At 37.5% G+C, this 27,677-nt stretch overlaps 3 protein-coding genes across 3 annotated transcripts; all 3 read right to left on the reverse strand.

The window, feature by feature from the left end:
• Window positions 1–583: 583 nt before the first annotated feature.
• Window positions 584–2,923, reverse strand: rgs13 (regulator of G protein signaling 13). Its single transcript, XM_046850659.1, has 5 exons — window positions 2,763–2,923; window positions 2,622–2,681; window positions 2,458–2,519; window positions 2,106–2,272; window positions 584–1,953 (listed from the first exon to the last, which is right to left on the reverse strand). Exons 1-5 carry the CDS (start codon window positions 2,831–2,833, stop codon window positions 1,783–1,785), a joined length of 531 nt encoding a protein of 176 aa, XP_046706615.1. The 5' UTR covers window positions 2,834–2,923; the 3' UTR covers window positions 584–1,782.
• Window positions 2,924–10,566: 7,643 nt separating this feature from the next.
• Window positions 10,567–13,601, reverse strand: rgs1 (regulator of G protein signaling 1). Its single transcript, XM_046851089.1, has 4 exons — window positions 13,500–13,601; window positions 13,166–13,226; window positions 12,514–12,680; window positions 10,567–12,314 (listed from the first exon to the last, which is right to left on the reverse strand). The coding sequence occupies exons 1-4, from the start codon at window positions 13,599–13,601 to the stop codon at window positions 12,150–12,152; spliced, it is 495 nt and encodes a 164-aa protein (XP_046707045.1). The 3' UTR covers window positions 10,567–12,149.
• A 6,391-nt stretch (window positions 13,602–19,992) lies between these two features.
• rgs18 (regulator of G protein signaling 18) lies at window positions 19,993–27,279 on the reverse strand. Its single transcript, XM_046852628.1, has 5 exons — window positions 26,955–27,279; window positions 25,627–25,758; window positions 25,470–25,531; window positions 24,887–25,053; window positions 19,993–21,927 (listed from the first exon to the last, which is right to left on the reverse strand). Exons 1-5 carry the CDS (start codon window positions 27,005–27,007, stop codon window positions 21,682–21,684), a joined length of 660 nt encoding a protein of 219 aa, XP_046708584.1. The 5' UTR covers window positions 27,008–27,279; the 3' UTR covers window positions 19,993–21,681.
• Window positions 27,280–27,677: the final 398 nt, after the last annotated feature.

The following is a 27,677-nucleotide window of genomic DNA, read 5'->3' on the forward strand; positions in this document are numbered from 1 at the left end:
GAGCATGGACTATTTATCTTTTAATGCATTCCAGACAAAACAAGCATTTTTCAACCCAAACATGGTCTGTTTTTAAGTCAAAATACATTTGCTTTCTGAAAATCTTCACCGGAGATATCTCTATCCTACATCCCCGAGATAAAAGATTAGATCTCGCTGATATTTTAGATGAATAGTTGGCTTTCAGATGATGATAACGCTTTAGGAACTGAAATACAATGCATCATGTCACATGTTTTAGTTCCTATGTGCAACGTGATGTACAGTACCTCTGTGCTTACCTTCAAAACTTCTGAATTTCCTAAAGTGGCAGGGACTCAACCCGTGTAGGCGTTGAATTTACACCAACTTACCATCACCTGACCCGAAGCGCATGACAGCCAGCCGAGCGAACAGGGAAGTTCTGTCACTAACGCGTGTGATGTGGTGTCAAACATTCAGTTACTCGGTTGAGTAAATTTTAGGGGATATCCAAGATCTACAGTAGCATTTTCAGTCATGCGTTTATCAGCGCAAAAAATCAAACCAGCACCAAAGTGCAGAATCGCGTTTGACGTCGAATTGAGCACAAGAGAGACGAAAGTTCTTCTACAGTATTTATTCACTACATCTACGTACGAGTTTGATAGATATGTACTGGGGAATTTCAACCAGTGAACATCCCAAATATTTGTAATGCAATCATAATTTAAAACAATGAATAAAAAACCAATAGGACATCATATATTTTTAAACAGTACATAAAAGTCATGTTTTACATTAAATTATATATATAAAAAAAAAAATAGGTTACTGCATATAATCTGAGCATAATGTACAGTATTAGGAGACAGGTTGACCCTTCAGATGACCTTCAGCCATGTTTGGAGATTCGAAAATCCCTTAAATGTCCAACGTTAACTTAAAAAAGTGCCCGAAAAGGAGTCCATAATTTAAAACAATAAACAGTGTAGACAAACACATACATATATACAGTGCACAAGCCATTTGTTTTAAAAATGCAACATGCAACAACACACTCTATGAAGGAGCTAATGAACGTGACTGGCATGTTAACATGCAGTTTACATGTAGAGAAAACCCATCACAAGTGACCAATTTAGGTGGCTCCCGGTAGACAGTTCAATTTCGCTGTGACCAAAGACGGTCCACCACAAACGTCTAACAGTATCGGAAATTTCTACTCAATGTCTGTGTGTAAGACTTGCTAAGAAGCATATCTAAAAGCCACAAAGAGGAGGACTTTCTCCATGACCCCAGATCACACTGGTGGATGATGCAAGCAGAACCTAATGAGTAGGTTCTTGCCTTAATAAATGTAACCCAGACTAGACTTGCATCATCTTGTACTTTTGTGAGAAGTAGTAATCTCAAAAGACTGCTATAAAAACGGCTTATGAGAGCAACTTATCAGTGAATGTGGTATGCAAAGATAATAATTGGGACTTTTCCCCATTATACAAAAATTACCAACTAGCTAATAAACTTGGCACTGTAGTCCCAATGACAGCTTTTATAGCTTTGTGGGTTGGTTCCTCATCTACATCTGTAGTGTATCAGAACAGCAGATGTAAGTAGTTGATGCCAGTCCAATGGCAGAAGTGACCAATGTCTGAGTTCCACGCAACCATATCAGTCCAGCTGTCCAGTCCATAGTAGTCGAGCCCGGGGTAAATTCCAGCCCTTGCCATTGTCCTTGGCAAGCTCTGCTGTAGTCCTTAAAGATAAGCCACCTGGTTATTCAGGTCTCCACATCAAGTCTTTTCCTTCAAATCTTGGCCCTTAGCAGACTGGTTCCAGAAAGGTCCTGTAGTAGTCAGAACGAAGGAACCTGGGGTACGAGTCCTTTTCCATAAGGCTAAAAACAGTCTTCTGGGCCTCGTCAAAGCAATACTTGTTTGGGGTCTGCACGTTCTGTTTGATGATCTCCCTGGTTTTGTGGTCAATGTTGATCTGTGGGGCATTACCAAAAATCAATGATCTATGCATACATTTGTTTAATTTAATTTTTAAATACGTCAATTACGTGTATTTGAAATTATCTGCAGCTATTTGCCATTTCTAAACACTGGCAACATAAAGAAAGTGACAGTTTTTGTTTTTACCTCTTTTGGAGCTTCAGGCTGGATGTACCGTTCAAATATCTTCTTGGCTCTGGAGGTCAGCCTCCGGCTGCACTTGATTTTCTTGAAGTCCTCACATCTCAACCAGAATTCAATATTCTCATCGCTGAACTCTGACTTGAGAAAGGCCTGGAATATTGATTTACCAGCTGCGAGAGATGAGAGCGCAAGAGTTACCCTGTGTAGTTTTAAGGACAATTCACATTTGCCCTCATACCTAGTTCTAGTATCTCTAGAAATGCTTAGCCATAAAGCTCTAGCTTTTTACTCATATGTATTATATTAATATAATTATGTATTATACATTGCAGTAGTGTGTAGTTCTTCTACTTACTATTTGATCGAAGTAGAGTTTCAAGAGACTGTGACCAGAGCAGACTTTCCCCAGGTTTAAGTCTGGTTGAAGGGAGTACAACATAATTAGCATAAAAACATATAATACATGCAGATAGTGTACACAAGAGAAATCCCATAGGAAAACAAATCAATTACACTCACTTCTCTGACATTGGGCTTCTCAGGAGTTTGCGCTGGAGCCTCCACTTGAAGTCTTTCCTCCTTTAATGTGAAAAAGAGTTTCATATATTTGAGGTATGCTCAAAGTTATAAAATAATTACAGATAATAAAATTAAACTCACTGTGATTGTTCTGGCCTCTCTTCCCTGGTCATGTTGTCCAGTTCGTTTGTGGTTCGAGGCAAGCTTGGCATGTTTCTCTCAAACGTGTTTGTAGCACTGACGCGTGCTTGTGTGTGCGTCTCTACCGTTAGTTGGTTAACACAGGGTCTGAAAGCAGGATTCTACGCAAATCGGTTTTATATAGGCTTTGCATCATCGAGACTGTTGTGGCACGTCATCAGCTCAGACGTGCCTAACCACAGAAAGCAAGAGGAAGTTTCAACTGACGCTCATTGCTAGGACCAGGTGAATTTGCAGCGAGCTTTGTTTCTCTCTTTGACAGATGCAAATCCGGCCAGTGGAAACTTCAGCAGCGATAAGCAAATGCTGACTTTTACCTCACAGCTTTTCAGTGAGCTCTTTGTCCGCGTTAGCACAACGAGCAGTGCTAAACTAAATATAATTGACTATTTTTAGCTAGTTATTTGACTAAACAATGCTTGTTAACTCACATCATTTTGAGATCCTGCCCCACAGCTAAACCTCCATTCAGAAGTCTTCAGCTTGTTTAATGGAAAAGTTTCCATTTTATCGTATAAAGTTTTAAACCCGGCTTTGTATCAAGTTAGCCTACTGTATTTTATTTTGAGATTGGAATAATAAGTGTACTATAGGTAAAGCCATTGGTTTTAAGTTGCAATCGTTGCAAACTTCAAACAATTCCCATAACCCTGATCAAATAACAAATAAGTAGTTAATGGTTGCCCATAATTTTAAAGGTTAAAATTAGTATGGTAGTAAAAAGTCACAATGGTATAGAGTCCTTGTGATTTACCTTAGTAGGGCTTAAAAACCTGCTTGTTCACACTAGAGGCTAAAAGCTAAGCCTAGCAGTTCTTGCAAGAGATCATTCTACACCACAGCTGAATTAGTAGAAATTCACTGGAGTTGCAGGGGGTTTTGCCTGCAATGTGTTTGAGGACAGTCACAAAGCTCGAGGACTTTCTCTGTAAAGAGAAACAGAATTGCAACTGCATCTTGAGGAGGTCACCAGACAGTATTCTGAAAGCCCCGTTCTTGTTGAAAGTTTCACTTCTACTTTGTGTATTCTCACAAGTATTGGTATTTTAAGTAGAAAAAGCATGATACCTTTTTTTTTTTTCTCTACCCAAGTCCAGCATTTTTATTTTTTTTTATTGGTTGGCATTAATGTGGAAGTGGTGGCACAGTGCATGAGGCACTGAATATTCATTCATCCAGGCTTATTAGATGGCTTGATCTTGGTAGCAGAGGACCAAGAGCCTGTCTTGAGATAATTGGGTGTGAGGCAGAAATGTAACCTTCACAGGTCACTTTTTCCACATTTTGTAATGTTACATATTTATTCCATAATGGATTAAATTAATTATTTTCCTCAAAATTTTACAAACAATACCCCATAATGACAACATGAAAGAGAAAAAAAAAATCGATCTCAGTTGCATCGTGTTTCCACTGATCATCCTTGAGATGTTTCTACAACTTATTTGGAGTCCACCTGTGGTAAATCAGGTTGATTGGACATGATTTGGAAAGGCACACACCTGTCTATATGAGGTCTGACAGTTAACATTGCATGTCAGAGCACAAACCAAGCCATGAAGTCCAAGGAACTGTCTGTAGACCCCCGAGACAGGATTGTATCTGGGGACAGATCTGGGTTAGGGAACAGAAAAATGTCTGCAGCATTGAAGGTCCCAATGATCACAGTGACCTCATCATCCGTACATGGAAGAAGTTTGAAACCACCAGGACTTTTCCTAGAAACAGGCCTTAGTCAGGGGGGGTGACCAAGAACCTGATAACCACTCTGGAAGAGCTCCAGCATTTCTCTGTGAAGAAAGGAGAACCTTCCAGAAGAACAACCATCTCTGCAGCACTCCAACCAATCAGGCCTGTATGGTAGAGTGGCCAGATGGAAGCCACTTCTCAGTAAAAGGCAATGACATCATGCCTGGAGTTTGCCAAAAGGCACCTGAAGGACTTTCAGACCATTAGAGACTAAGTTTTAACTGTTGGCCTAAATGCCAAGTGTCATGTCTGGAGGAAACCAGGTACCGCTCATCACCTGGCCAATACTATCTCTACAGTGAAGCATGGTGGTAGCATAATCATGCTGTTTTTTAGCTGCAGGAAAACTGGTCAGGATCGAAGGCAATGTACAGAGACATCCTTGATGAAATCCTGCTCCAGAGGGCTCTGGACCTCTGGCTACGGAATGACTCTGTAAATGTCCTTGAGTGGCCCAGCCAGAGCACAGACTTGAACCCGATTGAACATCTCTGGAGAGATCTGAAAATGGCATTGCACCGATGTTCCCCATCCAACCTGATGGTGCTTGAGAGCTTCTGCTACGAAGAATGGGAGAAACTGCCTAAAAATAGGTGTGTCAAGCTTGTAGCATCATGATTTCTAACCAACTTCTTTCACGTTGTATTAATTGTAAAATTTTAAGAAAAATAATGAATTGAACCTATATTGGAAAAAGGCTATAACATAACAAAATGTGGAAAAAGGGAAGTGCTGTAAATACTTTCCAGAAGCACTGTAGATTTTTTATCATGGAGGACCAGAAACACCCATTCATACATGGTGTACATGATGTATAGTAACCAGTTGTCTTTTAAAAGCTGGGTGGGACTATGAGTACCTGGAGAACATTGGAAAACAATCCACACAGGCAGTAACCTGAGCTCAGGGTTCGATCCAAGGTGTTTACAGTTTTGAGCTGCAGTCATTCCACCATTCCATGCCCACGTTTGGAATATCATTGAGCACAGCACAGAACAATTACGGAATAATCTAAAATGCATTTGGATCAAAAAGGTCATATAAAGTCACAAACTGTTAACATTTAGGGAAGCAAGATACACCTGTGGGAGCAGGCACATGATGTCATCATTGTTTGTGGTGAGCCAGATTGTAATAGCAAGACTAGAATAGTTTGCTTTCCATTCTGCTCCCAAAAAAAAGGGAACCTGTTTGGCCTTTCAGTGCTAAATTATATTGAGTGGGTTAAATTACTGGTGCCTATTCTCCCAAATTAGTTAATATAGTTAACTACACTGTTACATTCTTAGGGGAATAAGAATCTTAGCAGATTTTATTAAATAAAAAGTGTTTCTTGAAATGTTCTTGCTTTGAGAAACACTCCATTTACTAGGCTACACCTAAATTTTAGGAACCATTTAATCTTGGCTCAATTCCAAATGACCTTCTGAGGTTTGCCAGTTATGTAATTATTTTGTTGTTGTATTGGTACACCCTTTGGTATCGTTTGGTTTGGCCTTCTGTGGTAGCCCTTAATGGTTTTCTATAGAGCCCTCTAAAAAAGAGATTCTCTTTCATATAGAGGTTTTTTAACCTCTGTTGTAGTGTTTTTTTTTTTCTAAGGTTGTGTCGACAAGTTCCATCAAATGTGCCAAGGGTATGTCAATATATTTATGAGATAATTTCTTTTTAGATTTCCCAAGAGCTTAAGAATCCTTCTGTTAAATTTGAATTGTGCCGTATAGAATGGTAAATTCTGCCCAAGCCTAAGTAGTCTTTCCCAACATTTTAAGGACCTACATTATTTAGCACCCTAGAGGGCTGTTCTGTTTGTCCTTCAGGGTTTACTCCTTCAAACAATTCACAGCCAAGTTGAGGTCTTCCAGTGGGCCAGGTAGGTATTAAATTGTCCTTGAGATCAGATCAGTTCTTTGTAGCTTTCCCAAGAGCTTTCCAATTCAATTCAAAATTTGATTTTGTTAGTTGGTCAAGTTAATAGTCATTGAGCTGAACCACCATTTTAGGAATGTACACCAGCAGGCCTTCTGGGGAGAAGTAGTAATCTTGAACTTTAGACCAAGGGAGGAACGGAAAATCTTTCGCAGATTAAATGACCAAATAATTTGTCAGCTTGGTGATGAATGGATACAAATGTTATTCTACACCCCGAGATCTGTAGATCTAGGTCCTGTGATTTTTCAAGGATATGTTTAAGAATGACGAAACGGATGTGTCTAAGGGTGAGGATATATGTGTGTCAGACAGGAAACCCTCAGCCCACTTGTTTGGTTTCACACTGACGTCTAGGGTGTATGACAACATGGTTGAATTAACGGAGGCCCTGTGAGTTACAGATGTTGCATTCAAGATAAAGCATAAGACATGTTGTGTAATTAACGAACAAAATAGGTTCAGGTTTGGGTCTTCAGAGCAGCAATGGTGTGTGGTGTAGAGTCACATGAGGTGTTGCATTACAGGTTTTTTTTTTTTTTTCATACCAGACATTTCAAATCATATTTATTTGACATTTATAGCTACATGTAATGTTATCAGACACCCATGAGACATAACCTCTTGCTATATTTCCATTATAAATAATCTGTAATCTGTCTATCACTTTTTAATGATCTTAATTTGTGAAGTAAATAAGAGAACCTATGACCTTTCTGAGGATGCCTGACCTTGTCTGATCCAGAAAATGAATAAGTGAAAAAAACCCCACAAAACAACAAAACGGCATGTTATGCTGCAAAATGCATTTTACAGGAAATGAAGAAAATACTTTTTTTTTTTGTCCTGTAGACTTTCTCTTGGAGGAAAACCCCTTCTATAACTTTTAAGAGAATATCTTCTGACCAGATCAACATTTACTCACTAATATTGCTCTATTTATTGTGTGTATCATTGGTCTGCCATACAACTCCATGTAAAAGTATAGAAACAGTAATGTATTTGAATGTCTGATTTAGGAATTTAAAGTCACTGTGGTATGAGTAAGAAACAAACCAACTTTGGGTGTTTTCTGTTCAGGGTTAAGGGACTTGCTCAACGTCTTACCCACTTCCATTTATAAAGCCAAGTCTTGAGTTGAGTTTGGATTCCCTTTCTGAGAGTTTCCCATGTAGAACATTTCAGCATAGTAACAACTATTCAAAGAATCCCTGAGGAACCTATTTTGTATGGTAAATGTAATTTTTTGTGAGATCTTACACCAAGCTTGCATTGCAAGGCTTTGACTGTGCTTGCAACTTCCTGTGTTTTTTCCCTTTTTTTTGCTTGTCTGTTTGTCTGGCATGGTATAGTGTCAATGACAGCATTTCTCATAAATTCATAGGCGAGTCTAATAAGCACTCGGAGAAGTCCCTCATTTCAAACAAAAACAGACTGAGGAGACATGTGACTTACGCGACGGGATACGAATGTGCAGAAATGAAAGCATTTCAAGAGGAAGAGGAAGCCGAGCTTGTCGTTACGGTTGTATGCCAGCGCTCAACCGTTGAGAACAAAATGTGCAGACGACAAATAAGGAACAGTGTGAGATAAACAACAACAACAACAACAACAAAATTTTTTTAAGCCATTCAAACGCTGCAACAAGTATCCTATTGTATTATTTGCACGTTTGTTCTTTGCACATAGACACCATTGATGGTGCATTTATTGTTTCGGATTATAATGTAAATGCTTGCATAGCTACATTATCATGTGCATAGTGGATATTATAAGGCAGAAACCCATGATAGCATCTCATTTTGGAACTAAAAATCGTTGGTGCATTACTATACTATAAGCGATTGGAAGAAATTCAACCTGCAACTGAAACAAAAAGAAAATGGCATCAGTGCAGAAAATGTTTACATTAAAAGTGTCGAAAGCCTCCAATGACCGCAAAGCATACATGTTTAAAAAGCGTCAGATTACCGACATAAGATGAGCATGCAAACTCTTTTTTTTTTTCTCGCTTAGCTTATCGAGGTACACAACTTTGCATTTATAGTAAATAACAAAAGGAGTCATGTGGTCATCCAAGATCTATATATTGCATGTTTTTTTTGGCTCTGTTACTGAATGTCTGAAGTGATCACAAAGTCATTTCAATAGAACTTAGGTAGAATTAGACTTAAACAATAAAATTATGTATATATTATAGAATAAATTATACCTGGGGACTATTTTGTTGTGATGTAATTTTCAAAAAGCACGTATGATCTGGTGCCCACACATTTTGTCCAAGAAAACTACTTTTTACAGATTTTTTATTTTTATTGTTAAAAAAAGCAGATTTGTCCAATAGAATGGGAAAATCCAATCTAAAAAAATAAACAGCAGAGAGCTCGCTCTTTGATGTCATATTCAAATGTAATAAAATAACAAAAATATCATGTTTCATCTGCTATCATTTCACTTTCGGAGTCTGCTATGCAGTTATTGTTGAATGTTTCCATAGTAATATTGACACTGGACCATGTGACTGCATTGGATGCACTTACCTCGGAGCTGCTCTGTGGAAGTGGAGCTAATTTTACTATCATAAGCAAGCAGGAATAGAAAAGTATCCAGTATAGCAGAATGATGGCAGGTTTTAATTGCAAACATTATATCAGAAGTAAAGAAGTTAATAAAACTCTTGTTCCATGTTAATATTGCATCCACTTGTTTTTTTGTTTTTGTTTGTTAGGAAATTGAATACATTTCATTTATAGTTTCTTGCCAAATTCTTTAAGTTATTTGGGTTTGTAACATAAGAGTGACAGAACACGAGAGTCTGACGCATGTACCCTTCTTATAGTGTTGCAGTTGTGAAGTTGAGTTCTTCAAGGTGGTCAGGCCCCTATCTAATTTTTCTTGAGATCAGTTCTTTGTCGCTTTCCCAAGAGCTTTTTAACTCTTTTTAGATGATAAGCAGACAAAACAAGTTTTCCCATTTTGGAAGCTTCGGTGAAAAAAATGGAGTAGAAGTCTTGAAATTTTGGCTGATAGAAGAACCTATGAGGAAACTTTTTCCCTGGGTAAATTTCTTGGCAAACAATGCAAGAAATTTACCAACAATGCATTTTGTAAGTACAATGTTTTGCTGCACATAAAATCTTAATGAACGCAATAACCACTATCCAATGTTGGCAAGTGTTTTACATACAGTTTTTACCTTATTTGTGAAATTAAACAATCACTTAAAACATTTTTTAATAGTTTTCCATTGTCCAGTTGATGCACTTTGTCGCAGTGTTAAAAATACAGAAAATGTGCACTACAAATGGATTGAATTGGTGATCAAGCAACTTGAAAATCTGCAAGTTGTAACTCTAGAGTACAGAATCACAATGAATTGAGTTTGTTTCTTTGTTTTGAATAAAATTGACACAAAAAAATGGGAAGAACTAAAAGTAAACATTGGAGAAAAAAAAGTTTCTGCATTGTTAATTATATTAGCGTCATATTCAGGCAAATCAGGTAAAATGATGGTGCTTATTTATTTGAAACAAAGTTAGTCGTAAAGCAGTGTGGCTTAAGGCCTGACAGAAAGCAGCTGGTGGGTTTTGACCATGAGGGTTTTGACCATGAGGATGTGTATCTCAATAAGGAACTGGTGGACACTAAGAAAGTAGTGTCACCAGAAAGGTTTGGGTTTTCCTGGAGTCATGTTGAAGCTTGTGCTACTTTCCTAAGTACAAGAAACTATACTTTGTCCACCATCAATAAATGCAAATACCATGAGGCAGGAAGGCAGGAAGTTACCACACCATTTTGTAGCATGGTATTGCCACCTAACGTCCATCCAGCAGACTTTCCCAACCAACAGAATGAAAGAGCAATCATTTAAATTCACCAAATTAAAAATAGATGCTCTTTGTTATGCTGTACTTTTATTTACACAGGCTAATAGATTCAACCAACAGCTGTCCATAAAGCAATTAAGCTCTAGGTTATTGGGGAAAAAATATACAACAAAAAAGTATCCCAGGGTAAAAGAAAAATGAAATTCTGACATAAAAAGCACACGGTTTTCTTGGAAAAATGAGCTGTAAATCTTTTTATTGTAATCCATTTTATTTTTTTTGTCCAAGATGAAATGATGCATTGCTATCATTCTTGGCAAGACAACATTCAATTTTGCTGTATAGTACCAAGAAGTATCTTATAATAATTTTAATTGAAAAAATAAAATGTGATAAGTTTGCATACAATACGTTGATGACTTTCAAGCATGTGTACTGTATTCACACCAATAAATAGTTTAATGTATGTGTGGTGGTCTGGGAAAACCCATCCTCTGGCTATTTTTTTATTATTATTTTTTTTACCAACCTGAAATGTAGTTAAATTTTTTGCATTTTTTTATTTTTATTTTTTTAAAAATTTCATTTAAATCATTTTTTTGTCTTATCTGTCTGAATTTCTTTATTATAGTCACTCTTATGGGGTTCATTCAAACTATATAAAAAGCTATTTAAAAAATGTTTTAACTTTTGGTGGAATAAAAAATTTTAAGCATTTTCTCAGGCCACCACACATATATATTTATATATACATACTTCTTAGAAAAAAAGTCTTTTTATGCAAACAAAAGCATGTTTACAAAAAAAAAACCTTCACACTTATTAGACTTAAAAGATGACCACACCACAACTTTGACTACTCCCATATTCTATGTTGCAAACTAATACAGTGAGCAGCAGCCTGCAAGTTTCTGTACATTATTACAAGGTCCACAGAACAATGTTTGTCAATGTTTGTCTCGATACGCTCTTGATTACATTTATGTTAAAATGCGCTAGTTACCAGGTTATGGTGCTATTAAGCAGGGGGGTGTTTTATGTTGGCATTATTGTTGTTGATAGAATCAATCATTCTTTTGGGCTACACTTGTTAGAGACCTAGAAGCTAGAAAAAACAAATTTGAGCTAGAAAGTGGTTGTTACTTGTACTTTTATTAACCTAAAACAATTTTTAAGTATTGTGGAGAAATTTCAAGTGTACATAGTTATCCTAAAGGCTTGAATCAGCTGTTGAAGACAGCTAGGTGGTTTGTCTTTAATCATTTATTTATGTCAATCTCGCAAAACCTAGCTAAAATGTTTTGCCAAATTTTGCAGGCTCGTTCCTGACTGCGTAAAAGGAAGTTGTGTTTGAATTTTTTAAGTGCTTTTAAAGTCATTTTGAGTTGACTTCTTAATTCTGAATTTGAATTTAGTCAATATGATTACACAAGAAAGTGCACATCATAGTATATTCAGAGTTATATACATTGAGTGGTACGGGTCAAGTTTTTATTGTTTTATTTATTTAACAACAAGAACAATATCTTAAGGAAAACAATGTAGCTTGTATAAAATCTGATTCTGTTACATATCTCAATGAGTAGTAGTTTATCTAGGCCTCTAATAAGTGTGTTTGGTTTTTTGTTTAGTGTAATACACTACATCACTATAATATGTTAGTTCCTCAGTTCCAAATGGCCTATTAAGAGCAGCCTTTATTGTGGTAGAACTCCATGGGAACTCGGCGGTTTAGAAGATGTACATGCATTTACCTGGGAACCAAGCGCATTCTTTAAAGAAAGACATTTTTTTTAATCCTATTGAGAAGTCGGGTGTGGCCTCATTTCTGCAACAATGCTTGGTAGATGTCAGATTTTAAAAACCGCGGGTAAGAATCCCTCGTCATGAGCCGGTAGATCTGGGCCTGGGCCATATCGAAAGTGGCAATGTCTGGGTCTGAGATGTTTTTTGATATTGTCGCTCGAGTCTTACAGTCGATATTAATCTGGAAAACAAATAAGTGGGGGCATGATTGTTTTCATTCTTATAATTTTTTAGCCTGGCTTTTGTTTTGTAGACTTAACGCTTTAGTCAAATGATGGCATAGTCATTATTCCTACATCTGAACCATTCGATACTAAGATTAACATCACCACATGTAACACCGTAGAGCACCTCGATTTCCAACCCAAGATCCAACCTACCTGCCTGGGAGCCTCCGTTTGCACAAACTCCGAATAGATTCTATTGGCCTCGCACGTCATTTCTGTCCGGCACGAGATCTTCTTGTATTCCTTGCATGCTTGCCAAAACAGAATGTTTTCCTCACTGTACTCGGACTTCAGGAACTCCGTAAAGGCATGCATCCCAGCTACAAAAACATAATTAAATAGAAATCCAGAACAGCACAAAATCATGACCCCAACTGGGTTTTTCTAAGATACATTTTTTTTTGTCAAATAAATTCAGGGTGTGGGCTTGTCGTTGAGAAGACACAAAGCTCCGATTTGAATGCTGACGCACAGATTTGAATTATCCAAAGTACCTTAAAACTGAAAACCTTCAAATCTTTTTCAAACCTTTTTCTTTTTTCTTTCTTTTAATGATTTATTTCTAAAATCACGAAACAATATATATTCTTTTAATGCACAATACGGCAAATTGAACAGATATTATATCCGTAACATGGAAGTTGAGCCACTCTTGTGAAGACAGCCCCCTTTTACGGGAGCTACGTTCATTACTCAGATATTAAGGGTTTGCTTTTATATCTTACAGTTATTTTTTTTTTTTTACAATAAGAATTGTACTCAAAAATTTAACAGAACACTTAAACTCTTGAACGTAGCTCCTTACCTGTGGACTCCAGTAGCTTTTCGATCGACTCGCTCCAAACTGTAACATCTTCAACAGGTTCCTTGACAAAGCAACAAAATCTACCCTTCAAAATTACAATTAGATCTTTCACTAGTCACATAGGTTACAAAACCAGGATCACCTTACAACCCCGAACACATTCAGCAAGAACATTTGATATGGAATTTCTCTTCATATTGAACCAGCAAGAAATATTAGTACTACCAATCTTTTTTTTTTCTTTTTTTTTTGTAAATAGATAAAAAACACGGAATTACTGCACTCAAATACTATTACATGTCCAGTGTAGAAATTGAATCCTAAACGAACTCACTTTATGGCCATGGTTGCCACTCCGGTGCTCAGGATCTGCTTGATGCGCACTCTGCCAGTGTGTGGGACTGTCGAAAGGGGGTCTGAGCAGGACTACCTCCATGAATAGAATGCATGGAAATGAAGATGCAAAGCTCTATTTGGGAGGGTCACCTCACCGCAGGCGCTGTGGGGAAGCCTCTTCCGATCGGACTTACGATCTAGATGACGCCATCCCTAACACCAGGACTTCCATTCGGTCCGTGGTGGTGGTGGGGGTGGTGGTGGTTGTTCTGTGGTAGGGGGTTGGTGGTTGGATGTCAAAGCGCTTTGATAAATAAAGTCAAGATATTTAAATGTATGCGGTGATCAACTGCTCAGGGGAAAAAAAAAAACTAAGGAGCTGTTGCTTACTGCAGTTATGTCATTTATCAAAAAATAATCCTGGATGAAATTTCAGGTCTGTTACAGGCCTGTGATATCATTTCATCTGTTTTTCCTTTCATTAGAATACATATTTAGCTTATTCTTTCAATGAAGCGGGCCACAAACCTCAAATAAAACATGGAAAAAAAAAGAATATTTTTTGGTGAAGTTTATTATTATTTTTTTATATCTGAGTAAAGAAAGGACACAGTGTATGTTGCGTTAAAGGTTTTATATTGGCCTCTTCTATATTTATTTGTTAAAAATCTTTTTACAGAAATGCGTGCTGCATTAATCACGTGTTGATACAATTATTAAAAATTATATTTGCGATGCGTAACAATTTTGACAGTCCTAATATATATATATATTTTTTTTTTATTTATATTTATTGCAACAGAATACATTTTTTTTTCAACATTTTCTGCATAAAATAATTTTTTTTGTGCTTGTATGAGTTTTTGGTATTATTGGTATTATACCAAGGCAATAACGTAGCTTGGTAAGAGAGGCAAATCTTATGCTTCGGATGATGCAAAGATCCTGATTGGTTGATGCAAAATTGACACAAAAAATACAGTTGCATTGAAGACGCAATAAAACAATTAATACGGTTATTCCTGTGTGCAGAAAGCGAATGTAAACTACAAACAATGAAAATGTATAAACTGAAAACATATGGTTATGTCTTATATTGTAACCTTGTGATCACCCGGTAAAAACTGTATAATTCGGTATATCTTTGAGTATGTGACTCGCGTCACCTTTGTAAATTTCCTTAGAGCTTTAATTCACTCGCACACACAAACGTCTGCCATTAGGGGGAACTTTGAGCAGTGGATTGAATATTGATTATAAGGACAAAGCTTTTGGACACAGGACTTTTCCAGCAATAAATGTTTTTTGCCCAAACTGTCACAACATTGGAGACACACAACTGTATAGAATATATCTGGATGGTTGGCATTAAATTTTCATTTGAACTACCCTGTTCCAGCATGGCAATGTCTCTGTGCCCTCCATGAAGATATGCTTTATGTGGTTGGAGTGGAAGATCTCCTGCTATAAAGCTCTGATCTCAACCACTTTTGAACACCTTTGGAATGAAGACTGACTGCACCCCAGGCCACCACACCTCATTAGAACTTGGTTTTGCTAACACCATTGTAGCTGAAGGAAATGTCACAAAATCTATCCAGAAGACTGGAGGTTATGAGAGCAGCAAACTGTAAACAAATGTGGAATCGGATGCTCAAAAGGAACATAATTAATCTGAAGGTCTGATATCCACAAAAATATAGTGTATTTATTTGACTACAGGGTTTTATTCTTTGAAATAATTCTGCCCAACACTAATTCGATGGTCTGATTTGGCTGTACCAGTGTACCCTAAAAGCCAAACGATTGAATCAAAAAACCGTGACATTAAAATTATATAATGGAAATCTGGTCGCAAGCAAATGGATTGTGGTTGAAATCATCACGTCTCCTCAGATTTGCCTGTTGTTCAACATCGGCTTCGGCTCGTTGTGCGTAAACCTGCAGCCGATCTCCGAGGTCATATTTTCCACTTTCCGCCAGTCGCCTGCTTCTTAAAATGCAAAAGTGCAAATGTGCTTCCTGTAAACAGAAATGCACCAGAATGAATGATTTGGTGCTTCCATATCAACACAGGTTAATAGGTTAAGGTTCTGTCTTCCATTCATTTCTTAATATTATTATTCATTATTCAATGCAATTCATTTACATCCACATTCGTACAAATGATCAGCTTGGTGCTCTTTCACGCAAAACCCAAACTCATCCTAAACCTTGCAGTTTTTGCGATATGCATAAATTATAGTGTTTTTAATGGATCGCATTAAACTTTTGTTCGTAAGCTTCTAGGTGAAAGTGCTTTATACTTGTTAGATGTACTTTAGAGAACAGGGAAATTCTTTCTTCGCATATCCCGATGCACAGGGTCAGCCATGATACAGCCCCCCTAGAACACAAAGGGCCTTCCTCAAGGGCCCAAAAGTTGCAGGTTGGCAATACTGGGGTTTGAACCCCTGACCTTCTGATCAGAGCCTTAACCACTGAGTTGGCATTTCCCACTTTGGGACGTGAAAGTTTAATTAGAATTTTTGTATTATTAACTTTTTTTTTTTGGATGCATCACATAATTCACATTTACAATTTCTATGATTCCCATTCCCATTGACTTTAACCCTTAAACGATCCCAAACTCACAATCTCTTCACGATATAAATAAATAAATCCAAATTGTACAAAGTTCATGAGATTTCATGGTTAATTTTTTTTTTATTTAATTCTGCTTCCAAATACACACTTGGGCATAATGCATGAATGCAACTTGATTCAAATTTCATCTCTACATGTTAGTTAGTTATTTATTTTTTTTTTTATAGAATGTCTCGCTATACGCACAACATGCACGCATTTCGTCACAAACCTTTCCGCTTGCGATTTATCTGATTTCTAAGGTCACTTTGATATTTGAATTATGATACTTAGATTTTTTTTTTTTTTTTTTAAAGTGATGCCACAGTTTTCTCTCCGTTTTAACGTTTCTTTTAATAGTAGTTGTCTGGTGCACTTCTCCTCACCATCCAAAATGCCTGAATGATTTATTTATAAGTTTGTTTGTTTGTTTTCGTACTCGAAATCTTGCGTATATGGCGTTCGCCGGGGAGCTCTGCTGATTAACCGTATCTCAGCAGGCTTCCTGGCCATGTAAATGTCTGCAGGCGATGGAAAATGCGAGGACGGCTGCGATTTGCATACATAATCATCCGCACATGGCTCTGCGAATTTGCTTTCCAAACGAGGTGGTGGGGACGTGCTTCGAGCCGAGCAGGTCACACACTCTTTCTTTTACTCTCTCTCTCTATCTCTTGTCTCTTTCGCTCCTTCTCTCCTTCTCTCTCTCTTTCGTTCTTTCTTTCCCCGCAACCTTGAGTACGAAGCACTTCTTCACAACTTTCCAGGGCTCGGCCTACATCAAGCATACGGCGTTTCTCTGGCGTGTCTCGAAGTGCTTTGACAATTTGTCCTCGAAAATGGCGCGATCAGACGGATTTCGTTCCTTTTCGTAGATTCTGAGCAAAAACCTAGTCGGAAAGATCGCAAGGAGGTCGTGCTTTTGCCACCTCGTCGAGCTTGTATGTAGCTTATTTGGTTAGGAATTTGTTTACACCACCTGTGTGTGAGTGCCCGAGCGAACGATTGAACCAGCGATTGTGTGGGAAACACAATCGATGTGACCAGTCATTCTTTTGGAAAAAAACAAACAAAAAGAAAATAATGGAAGATCCTTATACATTTTTCCATTCAAAAACACTATTTTTTAGCCAGTCTTTTATTTTCAATCTTTTCTTATCACAAACAGAGTTTTCTTACCCTCATTCACACATTAGATGGCGCTGTGCCTCCTTTTCTCTATCAACTTCCTTTCCATACACTGCTTTGTTTCCTGTCGAGCTTCTCAGCCAGCGATCACACAACCCTTTATTTCTCTAGCCTTGAATTTGTTTGCAACCGTTGCTGAGTTTTAATGTTTTTGCTTCGGCATGATTTGAATTCCCTTCGCATTTTTTTTCCTTTATGTTTTCCTTTCCTTATACTGCCTTTCAAATTGAAATCAAGTGTCCCAAGCCTTAATTTTGTATTGAAAAAAAGCATTTCGGACATTTGTACCCTTCGTTTTACCTCAGGGAATGTCTTCTTTTGAAACTCGAAAAGTCTCAATAACTAGCTAGCAGGACCGAGTATTAAAGTTGTGTACAATTCCATGTAGAGGACTGAGTTGGGATTTGGGATGAGTTGGGATTCGGGATGCCGCGGGAACCCAACGCAAATCTCGGGCGGTTTTACCATGGTGGGTGGGAGTGGGCGGTCAAACAAACATAGCGTGAGTCCCACCATCCCGCAGATCCTGCGAAAGTTGTAATTTTTGATTGAAAGCTATTTATAAGTTCGAGTTTTTGAAGGTTAATAAAAAATAAACAAATCAATAAAAAATCCCAAGGTGTTTGTCATGTGTGGTGCTTTACTTTGTTGTTAGCATTGTTTCATTTTACTCAGTTTAATGGTCTGAGTCTGTTATTATTCTGTAAGTTCATCGTAGCATTTGTGTTTATTTCTTCATAGGCTGTGACAGAATGTTTGGGGTACCGGGCACGAGTGGACACAAAAATCGCAATATGTACCAATACCAATTGTAATGGTAAGAAATTCAGTGGGAGCGGGTTTAAGGAAACCATTTGAGTACTAGCATGTACTAGAAAAAAAAAACGACTCCATTACAGGCTAACAGGATCAGGTGCTCAAGTTGTGTTAGATTTCACATATAGATAGCGATGGCTAATTAATCAACCTTATTAGCAGTCTTGCTAACTAGCTCTGACTAACTAACTATGAAATAATTAATTAATTTTGATGGGAACATGTTGACCAGGTAACTCCTTAGATGCTGTGTTGAAAAACAGACTTGCTAACTAGCAAAATAAACTGAATAAAAGTCATATTCGATATCGTGTATAAAAAGAATGGGCTAGTTAAATGATTGTTTACTAGCATTCTTGCTAACAAGCTAGGAGAGTGATAATGAAGTTGTGTTAGACTTCATGTACAGATATGGTGCTAATTACTTAAAGTATGCTGGCTGGTTTATTAGCTAGCCGAATAAATGAAGTAAAATTTGCTGTGATAGATTTTAATAATGGAAATGTAGTGGGTAATAATGAGTAAGCAGGTTTGCTCATTAGCTAGCAAAACAAAGTTATATTGTTGTGTTAGTTTGTTCAAAGTCTACATCGGAAGTCAGATCACACAAGTTTCACGAATAATCTGTCATCATAAAGTGGCTGAGCAACGAAAACCAGGAAGTAAAGAGCAAACAAAAGGGGAACGATGATAAGACGGAATAAAATATACACGACGATCACAAAGTGACACGAAACAGCTGAACACAGCCAGGTAGAAAATACTGGAAGAGTGAGTGGAGAAACGGATTAAGGAGTGTTAAGATCTGGTGTCATTTTTTCAGGGTGTTATCTTTGGGCAAATATTTGATTTATGATATCGTGCTAGAGGTATAATGATGCGTAACGGTGATGTACATCTCAAGTGATGAAGCCATTTCAACAGGCTAATTATTCTTTTGATGTTTAAATCCGGTTTTACTCCTAGCACCAGAGGTTTATCGATAATTACAATGATAATTTCAGACGTCACCCTGAAAAACTATCCAAATTGGGGGCACTTGTCACCTTGTTTTGAGATGTTTCCAAGGTTTCCAAGGCCACAGAAACACCGACCCATATTTCTGATAAAACTCTCTAATTAATTTAGTCTAGTAAAAAAAAAAAAATGACAAGAAATATGCACATTCCTGAACGCTGACCTTAATTGCGCGATTTGAATACCTCAACGCGACGTGGAATATGAATCACCTTTACACGATCTCAGGCGGCGCTGAAGCTTAACGGCTTTGCGTCCCGATATTATCGAAACAATGGAATTTTTGTCGGTAATGGATTCTATAAAGACGTTTCACATACATCATTTGTCTATGCCATTAATATTTCACTCAAGCCTGCTTCACTCAGTCATGAAATATAGATTTTCTTCGGAGCATTACTACCTTCCTTCCTTTTTATTTATTTATTTAATTTTGAGACAAAGTAATATCTGGGTGTGATAGATTTACCTACTAACTTCTGTCATGCTTGTTATTCAAGGCCTTGTTCCGCACCGAGATGATCCGACAACAGATCTTATGCATTCCACGCGCTTTTATGTGCATACATAATTGATATTTGCTGAGAGGCCATTCCGTGCAAAAGGGATTGAGTGCTGCTTTCGGGATGTGACGGAAGCCTGATGTGAGTTCGGATGATCCAGAAAGTTCTGTAGCAACTGCGAGTAATCCGGGGATTGAGAGGAATCTGTGCAAAAAACAGAGCAGGGAATAAATGCAGAAAATAATCACAATATAGCTGAACACAGTCGGGTAGCGAGAAAATTCTGGAACAGGAGACGGAGACGGAATGAAGGCAGACAAAAAGTAAAAAAAATGAACAACTGCTTTATTCAGGCGATTTTTGGGGAAACAATTTTATCATACAAGGATTAATAACGCAGGTTGTATATACAATTTACAAACAAAAGCAATGATTGTAATGCTGCAAGAAATAGATTAGCATTATGACATTCCTGGCTATAAAAATGGCAAAAGCTTTAGTCAATAAATAATTCATGGCTCACGTTAATACTCGAAAGTGATTATGTCCAAAATAAAAAAAAAAAAACAATGCTAATGTGCATGTCAGGAGTGGAATAATACGAAAGTATAAACAGAAAGGAAATGCTTTATTCTGTAATATTTCTGTATTACTTGCATTCAAAAATAGTTTCTCATAGAACAGGGACATTGTTTAATACTTGCAATTCTGTAAACAGATATTCTTATCAACTATACACACGAATTTACAAACAAACAAAAAAAAACGTGAAATTGATATGTATGGAACACTGATTTCGCGGTTTCCTAGGACTCCAATGGGGGCGGAGCTTAAGTGCAACTGCAATCATCTGATCGTCAGTTTTATTGGTAATTAGCTTGAAGTAGCTTGCAGTCAAGGATAAAACACTCATGGGGTGTGCTGTAATGCATGTAGCTTGACATTGCATATCATTTGGTTGCAAAACAAGTTAGCCGTCGATTTTTGCCTCGTCTCTTATTATATATTACTATTATTAATATATATAACTATTACAAGCGCATACAAATATAATTAAGTCACAAAAAACGTACTAAAAATACCTAAAAGCTGCTACAAAGCTCTGCCTCTGGAAACTCCTTCCTTTGAATCAACTTCCGCTTACGGAAAACCTTCGATGTTAACCATTGTTTTTTCTTGAAGATGTTTCATTTTGAATCCATTGGCTATTAGCTTGACATTCATGTCCATCATCCGTTGCAAACAAGCTGTTACTATAGAAACCATAAGGTATAAAAATAAAATCGTGTCACTACGAACCTGAGATTTGCCTTGCAGCCTTTCAGGGATTCACAATGAACACCATTGGACCATAAATGTATCAATCCTAATCAAATTTAGCTAGACAGTTAACGTGGATAGCTACGTGATATATAAACAGGCCATGCTGATGAAGTCCAAGTATATTTCAAGTCGTATTTGTCAAAAAAACTGTCCTGTATGGAGTTAGACTTAGCTATATTGAACGTATTGCAAAAAATATATTTTTTTTTATTTGAGCTAAGCCATATCAATTGATCTCTGCCAAAAAAAAAAATAAAACAAGAAACAAATAAACAAAACAAATTGCAGAAATTCCAATGGTTTCCACTGGAAATACCTTCAGCTGTTAGCCATAAAAAAAATAAAAATACCAAATAGTTTCCATGGCTACAAGGTGGGATTGTGAACATCCTCATATTATTATCATCAAACCAAAGACTGGAATCTGGAGCCTTAATGACCTCCTAATGGTGTCCAGTAATGAAACCAGAATTTAAATTGTTCGAGATGTTCAATTGGTCCTTAACGGTATCCAGAATTGGAACCACCAATAGAAGACTTTTCTTTTTTTCAAGGTTTAAAACCATTACACATTTCATTCCTTACCATTAAAAACAATATAATTGTTATAATAACCATAAAAAATGCCTTTTCAAATTCTGTGACGGTTTTTAAGGTCTGATTGGCGCTGCACCAGAAAACGATACTGTCCGAAATTCTGTTCAGGAGCTACATCCAGGCTGTTGCGTTATCTTCACGCTCGCTGAAGACAAAAGACCGAGACCTTCGCCTGGTCATGGTCGGCGGCACTTTCCTCTTGGTCAGGCTCAGGTAGATGTCAGAGGTGAGGAAACGCGGGTAGCAGTCCTTCTTCATCAAGGCGTAGATTTTGCTCTGCGCCGCATCGAAGCATGACTGCGTCGCTTGCGCGATGTTCTTCTGGATGTCCAGTTTGGTCGAGTGGTCGATGTTAATCTGTTACACACAATGCAACACAATTTAAAATGTATCATTATTATATATCTTAGAGCATCTGTGAGTTCTCAATTCTGATTGGTGTTTGGTTATTCGTTGAGAAAAAAAATTCTGGATAATTCCACTGTTCTAGAGAACTAGCATGTTATCACATAGTATCAAGACACGCATACCATGCAATGTGACCATATAAAGAAATGATCTAAGAGTAAGATATTAATGTATCTTTTACACGTATAGTCATTTGTCAGCGTTCATGCAACCAAGAAGATTTCCAAAGAATCAAGCAAGATTTTCATGCTATCTTGCAAAACCCCAGTACTTTCTTGTCAGGCTAACAGTGGCACGCTAGCTGTATTGAACCGTAGTACCAGATGCTCGTTCTATTGGCTCTTTGTTACCTCGCACTACTATCTGGTTAACGCACTTTTTCTCGCTTTTGAGAAGTGCAACACAGTGACTCAAAGCGTTCTCTGAACGTTCTCTGAGCTACTTTACTTAACTAAAAAATATAGTCCTTTAGTGTAAACGCATTTAAAGTTAAATTTAACCCCCTGTGTAAATTGGCAAATGATCTACATTAGAAAAAAAAAAGTAAACGCTATTTTTGTGGTAGTCTAAGAACAGGTTTTGAACATTTGAAGATTTGGGTTTCCTGTGATGTATATCAGTGTGGTTTAAAAAAAAAAAAATGACTGGTAAGTTGGAAAAAAAAAAATTTAAACAAAAAAACCCAAAACAACAGAAACCATCACAATATGACAAAAAATTGATTACACGCCATTAAAATCCATTACTAAGTGGTTTCCATTATGTTGTGTGGACATCATCAAATAATGATCACCATCATGAACAAAACAAGCCATAGTTGGGATCTGGAGGCTTATTGACGTTCTAATGGTCCAGTAGATACCATGTGATCTATAAAGTTGCCAAATGTGTTTTTCTGGTCATTAACGGTATCATAACTGGCCACCAATTGAAGGGGACTAGTAGAGACCCACTTGCTTTACACCATTATAGCTTCTGTTAAAACCAATACAATCCCTGTTACAACCATTAAAACCAAGATAATTCCCATTCCTTAACAATTCCTCGAAAGAATAATGCTATTAAAACCAATTCTCATTGGAACCATACCATGTAGGCCAATACAATCCCTGTTAGAACCATCAAAACTCCCATAACTCCCATTAGAACAATTTAAACAATACTATTCCTCAACAGAATAATACCATTAAAATCATACCATTAAGGCCAATAAATACTCTATATTTCCCATTATAATTAAAACCAATACAAGTACTATTAGATTAATACCATTAACAGTAATACAATCACTGTTGTAACCTGTAAAACTAATACAATTTCCATTAGAGCCATACCATTAAAACCAATAAAATTCCTATTAGAACCATGTCTTTAAAACCAATACAATACCTTATTATAGTACAATACAAGTATTATTAGGCAATACCATTAAAAACCAATTTATTTCCTCCTATACCCATTACAACTAATACAATTCCCAGTAGAATCATGGCATTAAAACTAATACACTTCCTGTTATAGCCAGTAAAAAGTAAACAATTTCTGGTATAACCATTAAAACCAATTCAAGTACTATCAAATGAATACTATTAACACTAGTACAATCCCTGTTATTACCAGTAAAACTAATCCAATTTGCATTAAAACCATACCAGTAAAACCAATACAATTCCTGATATAAATATTATAACCAATCCAGGTATATTAAAACAGTACTACTAAAGCCAATACAATCTCTGTTATAACCATTAAAACCAATAAGTACCATTAGATGAATACCATGAAAACTATTACAATCCCTGTTCTAACCAGTCAAACAAATACAATTTCTTAAAGAGCTCTAAAAACCAATACCATTCCAATTCGAGCCATGCCAGTAAAACCAGTACCGTCTATACAAAACTGATTAGATTCAGCTTGTAGCTACATAGTGTGTCCATTTTTACCATTTCATATTGATTTACGTCTGTGTAAAGTTACAAAATGTTTTTAATTCAATTAATATCCAAACTGAGTTCATTTTACTCAGTAACTTCTGCTTTGCGTGGGTGGCTGAGTAGGGGGGTTTGCAAAGCCCAGCTGTGACATGCTAGCAGGAAAACCACACGGTCACATCTCCACTTCGGGCTTGTGGCCATGAGCGCTGCGTTTTTTTAGACGCCTCGTTTTGCTCTTTAGACAAAAGGCTGTTGCGAAGCCTTTCCATTTCAGCCTCATTGACGCAAAAAAGGTCCAGCCAAAAAAAACAAGTGAAACCAAGCCCCTGGGCTCGAGCTGACTCTGGGTTTCCGTCAGAGGGGCTTTTTGTTTTTTTTACTTCCAGAGGGTTTATAAGAGCAGCCACTTGAGCAGAGCTAGAGACATAAGAGACACTCGCCGAGTGAGAAAGTCTAATTTCCACCGCGCAACGTTTGAACGAATCAAATCACTCACATAAAGAATAGGGTATCTTTTCTTTGTCGTATGCTTTAATCTGATTGGTTAGAAGTAATCTAATGCAACCTTCGTTCGGTCGGTTCCTCATTAAGGAGGTTTTTGGGACAGATATCTGAAAGAAGTTTGTTTTATTCCTTTGATACATCAGCAATATGACAACAATTAATTTTAAATGAAAGTAAGACATTTTGTCTTGTTTTCCATTAATAGTTGCGTTGTTATGGAACGCTCCTGTATGCGATCTCGCAGCTTTAAACAATCAAGTCTCTCCGTTTTTTATCTTACTTGTTAAACTGGAAAATTAACCATCTAAGGATTAGCTAAGGATTGTTTCAGAAATTGTAGATTAAAGGCAAATTTGGAATCTGAATACTGGTGTCTAATATTGTAGATTCAGTACCAACCCATCCCCCCATATCCCCATCTGAAAACAAAGTGTGTTTCTGCTAATGAAGAGTCTTTGCTTGAGTACCTCTTTGGGAGCCTCTGCATCGATAAATACGGCGTACATTTGCCTGGCCTTGGATTGCAGGTTGGCAGGAGACGTCGAGTTCTTGTAGTCCTCGCACTCTAACCAGAACTCAATGTTCTCCTCGCTGAACTCAGAGCGCAAGAATTGTGTGAAGGTCTCCACTCCATCTAAAGCAAGAGAACAAGGAGCCGGTTCTTTACGTTTGATCATTTCAGCCCAAGATGGATCAGAGACGAGAATGGAAATTGAAATCAGGACACAACAACAAGAGATCCTTTATTGGTGCGTGTCTGGAACAAGAACGCTTATAGGCACTTGAGATGAGCAAGCCTACAATGCAGAAGTGATCCTTCTTGGTTTTTGTGTCTATTGAGAAAGTTCTTCCTCATGCTTTGGTAAAGGTTACACTTGTTTGTTGAGCATAATAAAAAATCTGGGGCTGCTGTGCTGAAATGTCACGCTAGCAGAAACATTTCTCGGGATTCTAATCAAGCTGACCCTTCGCCTTCCCAACAGGATCTCTGCACACATCCATGATGTAGTGCGTCTTTATTGTCTAACATGAATGTCAACATTCTCTCACCTGAATGTGCCAGGAGATCTTCGAAGGAACTGCTCCAGCTCAAAGCGACCTCAGGTGGAATTCTAGAGTCATAGATTTAGGAGTTACTTATTTAATCATAAAGTCCACGGTGACAAATTTCCACATCTGGGTATCGCATGTAATAAAACGGCCTTACTGAATCTTGGACGATGCCTTTTTATCCGGGCTCACGTTTTCATGAGATCCTGATCTGGTCATCAAAAGGCTGAGTCTATACTTTTTGTCCTTGTCCTTGTCCTTGTCCTTGTCTTTGACCTTGTCCTTATTCCTGTATGGTTAAATATGAATAATGAAGGTATTACTTTTATGAATGTGGGGTCCTGGGACATCCTAACAGAGCTCCAAAATCAGGGCCATTTTATTAGGCGTGTTTGTTCTTTAATGGACAATAACTTTAAGCCACTACTATAACTAACTGTCAGGATGTTACATAAATAAAGAAATGATCAAAAAGTGCTGGATCAAGTGCTATTTTATCTGAGCAACCTAGCTAGCATTATACATGATACACAAACGCGATATATTGAACAGAATTACATCGAGTGTGTTTAAGCTGAATGAGCTGAGAGAGAAATAATGGTTTTGAGGCAATTCATGGTTTTATCACACCCTGTTCCACTTCCTTTCAACGTAGTTCACTGGAACGAATACCATTGGGGACATTGGTTCCACCACCTTATGGGGGTCTGATGTGAAAAGGAGGTAGTCAAAATAATGTTTTTGGACTCAATGATCTAAAAGATGTTACAGAAAAAAGTATAATGACACCATGACCCAACTATTCTTTGAGCTCAGTGTATTATAATACCCCGGGTAATAAAATCCTACGATATTAATTCGCAAACTGAACTGGCACTGAAACAGATCAGCATGAGGACAAGATCAGAGAACCTTGCAGCCTACACTGACTTCGCCCAACACTGAACCCGCACCAGTCCGAACTGTCTTTGTTTTAACCAGACCATGGAGTCAGTTTGCGATGCATGTCAAGCTGACTTCCTGCGACATGACCAACAATAAGACGCGAAATATGGGGAAGTATCGCTCGACTTCAGCCATGAATCATTTGTAATAATGTAAAGACCGACATCACGACTAAAAACGAAGAATTGCCACTGTAGAACGGCATGTGTACGGTTCCATAAAAGTTCTTTCTTTGTAACCTAAGCATCCGAAGAATTTTGAATCGAGGGCTGTGAAGCTCTTTGGTAGCTGGTCAATTGATGAACCGTTCTGATTGTCCCTGATGTCACCGATTCGCTCAAAGAAAAATTTAAGAAATTTCAATTATACTTTTCTTTTTTTTATTTATGAATCACCACAGTTTGAACATCGAGTCATCTGGATTCAAGCTAAAGTGTTCTGATGAATGAGTTTACGCCATGTCATAAAGTAATACCTGTGTAATTACAGACAGGTCATTTTATTTATCGATATATGTAAAAAAATGTAAAATAAACATACCTCGAATGGCTGTCTTTCATTCTGGTAGCACGCCACACAGTCTCACCGAGCATTTTGAAACGCACTTCCTCCTAGGGGCCAGAGAAGTCGAATTGAGGAAACATAAAGACAAAGGTCTCCATGCTTCTTTTTTTTCTCCCCCCCCTCCTGGCTTGCTCTCCCTCTCTGTTTCTCTGTCTCTTTCACTTCATGAACCAGGCACCGCTCTTACTTAACCACAAATCCTCAAAGAAAATCTGACTGGTATCTGACAGGTCATTTCCCACACATGTCGTTAAACACTTCCTGTTAAATGGAAACTACTGATCTGACACCCCAAAATCTCCCCCTATCGTCCTTTGGTCCCCCAATAAACTGATGGTAAGCGGGTTGAAAAAGAATTACAAATTTGACGAGGAGGAAGGTGTTTTGCAAAGGCAGAACTGACATGGTGGTAAAGTAGATGATTGATTGGGGGAACGCTGAAGCAGCAGTCGTGAACGGTGGAGATAGATGGTTTAAAAATGGTTTCGGATTGGAGAATGGTGAATTAAAAAACATTGGTTTCCAAAGCATCCAGATTTTTCTCCATTATTTATTTTTTTAATTTATAAAATAAATATCTTCACGCATTGAGCATTCAGCATCAGAAGATAAAGCTGAAATCAGTCTTTCTGTACTTTCATGGATTTCTTAGCAGAACTGTCAAAAAGGCACAAAACCCCCTACAGAGTCCAAAGAACA

The sequence above is a fragment of the Silurus meridionalis genome, chromosome 6 (assembly GCF_014805685.1).
Source record: "Silurus meridionalis isolate SWU-2019-XX chromosome 6, ASM1480568v1, whole genome shotgun sequence".
NCBI lineage: Eukaryota > Metazoa > Chordata > Actinopteri > Siluriformes > Siluridae > Silurus > Silurus meridionalis.

Bases quoted from the DNA above. Each gene is read 5' to 3' on its own strand.
- rgs13 (XM_046850659.1), bottom strand. From the start codon at position 2,833: ATGCCAAGCTTGCCTCGAACCACAAACGAACTGGACAACATGACCAGG. The intron at 2,273-2,457 runs GTAAGTAGAAGA...CATCTCTCGCAG, and splicing joins AACTCTACTTCGATCAAATA to CTGGTAAATCAATATTCCAG. The intron at 1,954-2,105 runs GTAAAAACAAAA...AATGCCCCACAG, and splicing joins AGCCTGAAGCTCCAAAAGAG to ATCAACATTGACCACAAAAC.
- rgs1 (XM_046851089.1), bottom strand. From the start codon at position 13,601: ATGGAGGTAGTCCTGCTCAGACCCCCTTTCGACAGTCCCACACACTGG. The intron at 13,227-13,499 runs GTGAGTTCGTTT...TGCTTTGTCAAG, and splicing joins GTGGCAACCATGGCCATAAA to GAACCTGTTGAAGATGTTAC. The intron at 12,681-13,165 runs GTAAGGAGCTAC...ATGTTTTTGTAG, and splicing joins AAAGCTACTGGAGTCCACAG to CTGGGATGCATGCCTTTACG.
- rgs18 (XM_046852628.1), bottom strand. From the start codon at position 27,007: ATGCTCGGTGAGACTGTGTGGCGTGCTACCAGAATGAAAGACAGCCAT. The intron at 25,054-25,469 runs GTGAGAGAATGT...CTCTTGCTTTAG, and splicing joins AGATCTCCTGGCACATTCAG to ATGGAGTGGAGACCTTCACA. The intron at 21,928-24,886 runs GTACTCAAGCAA...TGTGTGTAACAG, and splicing joins ATGCAGAGGCTCCCAAAGAG to ATTAACATCGACCACTCGAC.